At 62.8% G+C, this 10,361-nt stretch overlaps 1 protein-coding gene across 1 annotated transcript in view; it reads left to right on the top strand.

Moving 5' to 3' along the window:
- The window catches only part of GAPVD1 (GTPase activating protein and VPS9 domains 1), a 77,290-nt gene that overhangs the window by 24,905 nt on the left and 42,024 nt on the right, over positions 1-10,361 (top strand). Inside the window, exons 4-5 of the mRNA XM_075579488.1 lie at positions 1,178-1,264; positions 2,927-3,070. Coding sequence (XP_075435603.1) covers positions 1,178-1,264; positions 2,927-3,070 — 231 coding nt within the window. The remainder of the gene's footprint in view (positions 1-1,177; positions 1,265-2,926; positions 3,071-10,361) is intronic.

Raw genomic sequence — 10,361 nt, forward strand, 5'->3', positions numbered from 1 at the left:
CCCCTTCCCCCCCCGATAGAAAGGGGGTATCTCCTGCACCACGTTTAGTTCTGCATAGCTCTGTAAGTGCAAAAAACCCTTCCTGTCATTTATTTGTTGTGTATGACATTAAAAACAGCCTGTCCTTAAGGTATTGAATCTCTTACCAAATCCTCCATCTTTGTCTAACCCTTGGGGAGTCTTTCCCTGCAGGAAGGGCAGAGGCTGTCTGACGGGTGCCCTTTAACACCTTCCCTGCCAGATTAGCAGCACATTTTAATTCGCGTGGTAAGGTTTTCCTCCACGTTGTAAAGTAAACAAGTGATCCTCTGGACCCGGGGTGCTTGGGATTCGGGGTGCTTGGGGTTCTTGAGGACTGGAGTTGAGAACCCCTGTTCTGGAGGACCGTATGAAGCCAGCATATGTGAGGGTCTCACTGTTTGATCATTGCGCAGCTCTGGGAGGGGGGGGGGTAAAAGTATTTTGCTATAAGCCCCGGGCGAGTCGGCAACAAAAGCTGCGTTCATTATACAGCCCGTGGTTGTGTCATTGCGCTGTTTGCCGTTGCGCTGTGGGTGTCCGTGTCAGGAAACCACATCAAGCATGTCTTGAACCATGAAAGGGTTTAGACCAGGGGTGGCCAACTGCAGTCCTCAAGGGCCGTCAACAGGTCAGGTTTTCAGGATATCCCTGCTTCGGCGCAGGTGGCTCAGTCATTGTGTACATGTGAAGAAGAGACCTGTTAGGTTTGGAAAGCTCTGTACATGTGAAGAAGAGACCTGTAAGGTTAGGAAATCACTGTACACGTGAAGAAGAGACCTGTGAGGTTTGGAAAGCTCTGTACATGTGAAGAAGAGACCTGTAAGGTTAGGAAATCACTGTACACGTGAAGAAGAGACCTGTGAGGTTTGGAAAGCCCTGTACACATACAGTATCTATGTAAAACTAGCAATTAATTCTTTCCGGACCATTTCACTACCTTAGTTTTTCATTTCCCAAGTAAGCAAAATAAGGCGTCCAAATAGCTTTATTTTTGTCAGCAGCCAGGCGCGCTTCTCAAACACAGAGACATATATATATACAGCTGTGCTCATGTAGGGGATTGGGGATTGTTCCTGTTTTTTTTTAAAATTATTTTTTATTATTAAGCACATCCAGTAAATAAAGTAACTGATGATTGTCTGTCACTCTGCCTTAGGTCGGCCGGCTCTTGCAGCAGTTGGCGCTGACGGGATACGATGAGGGAGATTCGCGAAACAGAAGTAATCTCAGTAAATTTGACAAAGTAAGTCAAGTGTTTTTTTGTTTATTTTTTCCCTAAAGGGTTTCCTGCAATTCTCAGGTCATTTGAAAGTTGTACCAAATACAGAAGAATTTACAATGCATCTGATCTCAGACGCGCTATTAGAGAGGGTTGGGGTTCCTTACAATGCATCTGATCTCAGACGCGCTATTAGAGAGGGTTGGGGTTCCTTACAATGCATCTGATCTCAGACGCGCTATTAGAGAGGGTTGGGGTTCCTTACAATGCATCTGATCTCAGACACGCTATTAGAGAGGGTTTGGGTTCCTTACAATGTATCTGATCTCAGGCGTGCTATTAGAGAGGGTTGGGGCTCCTTACAATGCATCTGATCTCAGACGCGCTATTAGAGAGGGTTGGGGTTCCTTAAAATGCATCTGATCTCAGACGCGCAATTAGAGAGGGTTGGGGTTCCTTACAATGCATCTGATCTCACACGGTATTAGAGAGGGTTGGGGTTCCTTACAATGCATCTGATCTCACACGGTATTAGAAACAGTTGGGGTTCCTTACAATGTATCTGATCTCAGACGCTATAACTCACTCTCCCAGGCCCTATCTGCAGGGCTGGGGGGATAGGCCTCTCTCCAACCTATGACCTCAACGTACAAAGAGGTACCTGCAAGCAAGGGGCTCTTTATGTCAGTCTCTGGGTCGGTATCTGTGGGGTGCACCCTCTGACGGGTTCCAGGGTCCGCTGCACCCTGGAATAGAGGGTCTGACTTCCTGGGATCTCTCTGGCAGCACAGCCCCTCTGTGCTTGAGAGCTCCATGCAGTTTGTGCAGCACACATGTAAACCTGCCTGATGAGCCCGGTGAAGACTGCAATTAACCCGCTCCCTGCTGGACTCATCAGCTACAGACAGGCTCTCGGTGTGCTGCCTTTTTAAACCGGGGTAAGGCCCTGACACAGCGAGGGCGTACGTTTAATAACGTGTTTGTTGCAGCTTTAGGCTGCGTCCATAGAACGTGGAGCAGCGCTGAGCCGCGCGGACGCTGATGTTCACCTGATCAAGCATGAGCGATTTCATGCCCATGCAGGCGAGCCAGCGTCCGCGATCGGGAGGCGGGGGGAGGCAGAGGGAGGCGGGGCAGTGACGTCGCTGGGCCAATCGCCCGTGACGCACCGACGACAACGTCACGGCGCCGACATCACGGCGCCGTGACGTTGATGCTGCTTTGCGCTGATTGGATGTTTTCAGCCGACAGCGCGCTGAAAAACAGCTTGGCTGTCGGCTGAAAAATCCAGCGCCTCAGCACGCCTGCGGACGCTCGCGTGAGCCCCCTCTCAAGGCATCCTCATTGAGGATGCCGGGGCTCAGCGCGGAGCGTCCGCACAGCTCAGCGCGGCTTGTCCTTCTACGGACGTGGCCTTAGTTTGCACTCCCCCTTTATACCCATTTGGCACTGACACGGTAAAGACTTGGGCCCCCGTTTACTAAGCGGTGCTGTTCCAGGCGCCCCGTCTCTTCATGGTAAATGGGCTGTGACTTCCGGATTAATTCCTAATAACACAAATCGAATTAGCAAAGCTGAGAATGCCGGGGGGTGGGGGGGAAAGCCGCCATATTATTTTTCCCCGTGGCGGTGCTGGCACTGAGGGAGATTGCCAGCGTTGACGTTGTTGTGCCACGTTTTCCGCAGAGCTGCGTGGCTGCTTTTCTGGACGTGGTGATCGGAGGCCGCCCGGTGGAGACTCCCCCGCTCTCTTCCATGAATCTCCTCGAAGGGTTAAGCCGCACGGTTGTGTACTTGACACACAGACAGCTCCTCAGCTTGGTAAGGGCTGTGCGCCTGCGCTCTTAGTGTGCTCCTCTGCTGCGCACCCCCCCAACCCCGTAAAGGGCCCGTCCCACCCCACGGGTCTCACGGATGCTAACTTATCACCCCGAAATCAGCGGTGTCCCCTTCTCGTGGTGTTTTAATATTACGTGTGAACCAGGGGGTCTCCAGAGCTAAAACAAGGACCTCCTTGTTCCCGAGTCACCGCGGAAGGTAGCGCCGGTATTCTCCAGGGGATACAAAATGGAGCTTTTAATCTCTCGCTTCACACGAGCCAATAGGAAGCAGAGACATCTGTCTTCCTATTGGCCCACGGGACGGAGGGGCTTTAAACACCAGAAAGTTCCGGCGCTACATTTCCCAGTACGTGTGTCTGGGACCCAGGGGGTCGCCGGAGCTAAAATGAATGCAGATTAGCTCTGGGGGTCCCCTGAGTTCCCATCCATGTAAAGAAAAACGGGGGGGGGGGGGGGGCTGGGGTGGTCCACATAGGGAACTGATCTTGTCCTGATAAATTAAGGGCCAGAAACCCAAATCCACGCGAGCTATTGTGCATATTTTCTCTGAAAGAAGCACTGAGCGGCACCTGTAATGTCCCCCGAAGCGGCCGCCCCCCCCCACCTGTAATATCCCCCGAAGCGGCCGCCCCCCCCCCACCTGTAATATCCCCCGAAGCGGCCGCCCCCCCCCCCCACCTGTAATATCCCCCGAAGCGGCCGCTCCCCCCACCTGTAATATCCCCCGAAGCGGCCGCCCCCCCCACCTGTAATATCCCCCGAAGCGGCCGCCCCCCCCACATGTAATATCCCCCGAAGCGGCCGCCCCCCCCACCTGTAATATCTCCCGAAGCGGCCGCCCCCCCCACCTGTAATATCCCCCGAAGCGGCCGCCCCCCCCACCTGTAATATCCCCCGAAGCGGCCGCCCCCCCCACCTGTAATATCCCCCAATGCGGCTGCTCCCCCCACGTGTTGGACAGCGGGATATAAGTGGGGGGATCTCCCTCTTTGTTAGAAGGACGGCCAAGACCCTTTTATTTGCTGACGGGCTGTAAATCCTGTATTGTGCTCTGTGCCCCTCGCCTGCAAAAGGGGTTACAACACAATGTGAAGATAAGGAAATCAACGGGTTCATTTCCTAAAGTCCCCCGGCGGCCGCTGGGCGGGGACAGATACTGTGCAAAAGAACGGCACCAGAATTATCAGACAAAATGAATCTGGTGCTGTGTTTTGCACTCTCTTCCCTCTTCGTCTCCCCTCCTCACACCTGTCTCCCCTCCTCGCACCTGTCTCCCCCCCCTCGCACCTGTCTCCCCCCCCTCGCACCTGTCTCCCCCTCCTCACACCTGTCTCCCCTCCTCGCACCTGTCTCCTCCCCTCGCACCTGTCTCCCCCCCCTCGCACCTGTCTCCCCCCCCTCGCACCTGTCTCCCCCCCTCACACCTGTCTCCCCTCCTCACACCTGTCTCCCCTCCTCGCACCTGTCTCCCCTCCTCGCGCCTGTCTCCCCTCCTCGCGCCTGTCTCCCCTCCTCGCGCCTGTCTCCCCTCCTCGCGCCTGTCTCCCCTCCTCGCGCCTGTCTCCCCTCCTCGCGCCTGTCTCCCCTCCTCGCGCCTGTCTCCCCTCCTCGCGCCTGTCTCCCCTCCTCGCGCCTGTCTCCCCTCCTCGCGCCTGTCTCCCCTCCTCGCGCCTGTCTCCCCTCCTCGCGCCTGTCTCCCCTCCTCGCGCCTGTCTCCCCTCCTCGCGCCTGTCTCCCCTCCTCGCGCCTGTCTCCCCTCCTCGCGCCTGTCTCCCCTCCTCGCGCCTGTCTCCCCTCCTCGCGCCTGTCTCCCCTCCTCGCGCCTGTCTCCCCTCCTCGCGCCTGTCTCCCCTCCTCGCGCCTGTCTCCCCTCCTCGCGCCTGTCTCCCCTCCTCGCGCCTGTCTCCCCTCCTCGCGCCTGTCTCCCCTCCTCGCGCCTGTCTCCCCTCCTCGCGCCTGTCTCCCCTCCTCGCGCCTGTCTCCCCTCCTCGCGTCTGTCTCCCCCCCTCGCGTCTGTCTCCCCCCCTCGCGTCTGTCTCCCCCCCTCGCATCTACCTGTCTCCCCCCCCTCACACCTGTCTCCCCCCCTCACACCTGTCTTCCCCCCCTCACACCTGTCTTCCCCCCCCTCACACCTGTCTTCCCCCCTCGCACCTGTCTTCCCCCCCCTCGCACCTGTCTTCCCCCCCCCTCGCACCTGTCTTCCCCCCCCTCGCACCTGTCTTCCCCCCCCTCGCATCTGTCTCCCCCCCCTCGCACCTGTCTACCCCCCCTTCGCACCTGTCTACCCCCCCCCTCGCACCTGTCTACCCCCCCTCGCACCTGTCTACCCCCCCCCCTCGCACCTGTCTACCCCCCCCCCTCGCACCTGTCTACCCCTCCCTCGCACCTGTCTCCACCCCCTCGCACCTGTCTCCCCCCTCACACCTGTCTCCCCCCCTCGCACCTGTCTCCCCCCCTCACACCTGTCTTCCCCCCCTCACACCTGTCTCCCCCCCCTCACACCTGTCTCCCCCCCCTCACACCTGTCTCCCCCCCCTCACACCTGTCTCCCCCCCCTCACACCTGTCTCCCCCCCCTCACACCTGTCTCCCCCCCCTCACACCTGTCTCCCCCCCCTCACACCTGTCTCCCCCCCCTCACACCTGTCTCCCCCCCTCACACCTGTCTCCGCCCCCTCACACCTGTCTCCCCCCTCCCTCACACCTGTCTCCCCCCCTCCCTCACACCCCCGTCTCCCCCTCCCTCACCCCCCGTCTCCCCCTCCCTCACCCCCCCGTCTCCCCCTCCCTCACCCCCCCGTCTCCCCCTCCCTCACCCCCCGTCTCCCCCTCCCTCACCCCCCCCGTCTCCCCCTCCCTCACCCCCCCGTCTCCCCCTCCCTCACCCCCCCGTCTCCCCCTCCCTCACCCCCCCGTCTCCCCCTCCCTCACACCCCCGTCTCCCCCTCCCTCACACCCCCGTCTCCCCCTCCCTCACACCCCCGTCTCCCCCTCCCTCACACCCCCGTCTCCCCCTCCCTCACACCCCCGTCTCCCCCTCCCTCACACCCCCGTCTCCCCCTCCCTCACACCCCCGTCTCCCCCTCCCTCACACCCCCGTCTCCCCCTCCCTCACACCCCCGTCTCCCCCTCCCTCACACCCCCGTCTCCCCCTCCCTCACACCCCCGTCTCCCCCTCCCTCACACCCCGTCTCCCCCTCCCTCACACCCCCGTCTCCCCCTCCCTCACACCCCCGTCTCCCCCTCCCTCACACCCCCGTCTCCCCCTCCCTCACCCCCCCCCCCCCCCCCCCCGTCTCCCCCTCCCTCACCCCCCCCCCCCGTCTCCCCCTCCCTCACACCCCCGTCTCCCCCTCCCTCCTACCTCTTCCCACACTCACTTCTCCCCGCCCCCACACTCACTACTCCCCGCCCCCACACTCACTACTCCCCGCCCCCACACTCACTTCTCCCCCCCCACACACCTCTCCTCCCACACACACCTCTCCCCAACACACACACCTCTCCCCCCCCACACCTCACCACCCACACCTCTCCCCCCCCACACCTCTCCCCCCCACACCTCTCCCCCCCCACACCTCTCCCCCCCCACACCTCTCCCCCCCCACACCTCTCCCCCCCACACCTCTCCCCCCCACACCTCTCCCCCCCCCACACCTCTCTCCCCCCCACACCTCTCTCCCCCCCACACCTCTCCCCCCCCACACCTCTCCCCCCCACACCTCTCCCCCCCACACCTCTCCCCCCCACACCTCTCCCCCCCACACACACACCTCTCCCCCCCCCCACACCTCTCCCCCCACACACACCTCTCCCCCCCACACACACCTCTCCCCCCCACACACACACCTCTCCCACACACACACACACCTCTCCCACACACACACACACACCTCTCCCCCCCACACACACCTCTCCCCCCCCACACACACACCTCTCCCCCCCACACACACACCTCTCCCCCCCACACACACACCTCTCCCCCCCACACACACCTCTCCCCCCACACACACCTCTCCCCCCCACACACACACCTCTCCCACACACACACACACACACACCTCTCCCCCCCACACACACACCTCTCCCCCCCACACACACACCTCTCCCCCCCCACACACACACCTCTCCCCCCCACACACACACCTCTCCCCCCCACACACACCTCTCCCCCCCACACACCTCTCCCCCGCACACACACACCTCTCCCCCCCCACACACCTCTCCCCCCCACACACCTCTCCCCCCCCACACACCTCTCCCCCCACACACCTCTCCCCCCACACACCTCTCCCCCCCCACACCTCTCCCCCCCCCCACACACCTCTCCCCCCCACACACACACCTCTCCCCCCCACACACACACCTCTCAACCCAACACACCTCTCCCCCCCCCCACACACACCTCTCCCCCCTCCCCCCCTCACACCTCTCCCCCCCCCACACACACCTCACCTCCCCCCCACACACACCTCACCTCCCCCCCCCACACACACCTCTCCCCCCCCACACACACCTCTCCCCCCCCACACACCTCTCCCCCCCACACACACCTCCCCCCCACACACCTCTCCCCCCCACACACACCTCTCCCCCCCACACATCTCCCCCCCACACACCTCTCCCCACCACACACACACCTCTCCCCCCCACACACACCTCTCCCACCCCCACACACCTCTCCCCCCCACACACACCTCTGCCCCCCCACACACACCTCTGCCCCCCCACACACACCTCTGCCCCCCCACACACACCTCTCCTCCCCCACACACACCTCTCCTCCCCCACACACACCTCTCCTCCCCCCACACACACCTCTCCTCCCCCACACACACCTCTCCTCCCCCACACACACCTCTCCTCCCCCACACACACCTCTCCCCCCCCCCCCCACACACACCTCTCCCCCCACATACACACCTCTCCCCCCACACACACACCTCTCCCCCCACACACACACCTCTCCCCCCACACACACACCTCTCCCCCCACACACACACCTCTCCCCCCCACACACACCTCTGCCCCCCCACACACACCTCTGCCCCCCCACACACACCTCTCCTCCCCCACACACACCTCTCCTCCCCCACACACACCTCTCCTCCCCCACACACACCTCTCCTCCCCCACACACACCTCTCCTCCCCCACACACACCTCTCCTCCCCCACACACACCTCTCCTCCCCCACACACACCTCTCCTCCCCCACACACACCTCTCCTCCCCCACACACACCTCTCCCCCCCCCCACACACACCTCTCCCCCCACACACACACCTCTCCCCCCACACACACACCTCTCCCCCCACACACACACCTCTCCCCCCACACACACACCTCTCCCCCCACACACACACCTCTCCCCCCACACATACACCTCTCCCCCACACACACACATCTCCACCCCACACACACACCTCTCCACCCCACACACACACCTCTCCCCCCACACACACACCTCCCCCCCACACACACACCTCCCCCCCACACACACACCTCCCCCCCACACACACACCTCCCCCCCACACACACACCTCCCCCCCACACACACCTCTCCCCCCCCACACACCTCTCCCCCCCACACACACACACCTCTCCCCCCCACACACACACCTCTCCCCCCCACACACACACCTCTCCCCCCCCCCAACCTCTTCCCCCCCCCCCAACCTCTCCCCCCCACACACCTCTCCCCACCACACACCTTTCCCCCCCACACACCTCTTCCCCCCCACACACCTCTCCCCCCCCACACACCTCTCCCCCCCCACACACCTCTCCCCCCCACACACCTCTCCCCCCCCACACACCTCTCCCCCCCCACACACCTCTCCCCCCCCACACACCTCTCCCCCCCACACACCTCTCCCCCCCACACACACCTCTCCCCCCCCACACACCTCTCCCCCCCCCACACACCTCTCCCCCCCACACACCTCTCCCCCCCGCACACACCTCTCCCCCCCGCACACACCTCTCCCCCCCGCACACACCTCTCCCCCCCGCACACACCTCTCCCCCCCGCACACACCTCTCCCCCCCGCACACACCTCTCCCCCCCGCACACACCTCTCCCCCCCAACCTCTCCCCCCCCAACCTCTCCCCCCCCACACCTCTCCCCCCCACACCTCTCCCCCCCCCACACACACCTCTCCTCCCCCCACACACACCTCTCCTCCCCCCCCACACACCTCTCCTCTCCCCCCCCACACACACCTCTCCCCTCCCACACACCTCTCCCCCCCCCCACACACCTCTCCCCCCCCACACACCTCTCCCCCCCACACACCTCTCCCCCCCCCCTTCCTCCCACACACACCTCTCCCCCCCGCACACACCTCTCCCCCCGCACACACCTCTCCCCCCCACACACCTCTCCCCCCCCAAACCTCTCCCCCCCCCACACCTCTCCCCCCCACACACACCTCTCCTCCCCCCACACACACCTCTCCCCCCCCCCCACACACCTCTCCCCTCCCACACACCTCTCCCCTCCCACACACCTCTCCCCTCCCACACACCTCTCCCCCCCCACACACCTCTCCCCCCCCACACACCTCTCCCCCCCACACACCTCTCCCCCCCCACACACCTCTAACCCCCCACACACCTCTCCCCCCCCACACACCTCTCCCCCCCACACACCTCTCCCCCCCACACACCTCTCCCCCACACACCTCTCCCCCCACACACCTCTCCCCCCCACACACCTCTCCCCCCCACACACCTCTCCCCCCCCACACACCTCTCCCCCCCACACACCTCTCCCCCCCCCACACACCTCTCCCCCCCACACACACACACACCTATCCCCCCCCACACACACCTCTCCCCCCCACACACACCTCTCCCCTCCCACACACACCTCCCCCCCGCACACACACCTCTCCCCCCCGCACACACACCTCTCCCCCCCCCACACACACCTCTCCCCCCCACACACACACCTCTCCCCCCCCACACACACACCTCTCCCCCCCACACACACACCTCTCCCCCCCCCACACACACCTCTCCCCCCCCCCACACACACCTCTCCCCCCCCACACACCTCTCCCCCCCCCACACCTCTCCCCCTTATACTTCTCTCTCCCCCTTACACTTCTCTCTCCCCCCTTACACTTCTCTCTCCCCCCTTACACTTCTCTCTCCCCCCTTACACTTCTCTCTCCCCCCTTACACTTCTCTCTCCCCCCTTACACTTCTCTCTCCCCCCCTTACACTTCTCTCTCCCCCCTTACACTTCTCTCTCCCCCCTTACACTTCTCTC

Source organism: Ascaphus truei, chromosome 21 (assembly GCF_040206685.1).
Source record: "Ascaphus truei isolate aAscTru1 chromosome 21, aAscTru1.hap1, whole genome shotgun sequence".
NCBI lineage: Eukaryota > Metazoa > Chordata > Amphibia > Anura > Ascaphidae > Ascaphus > Ascaphus truei.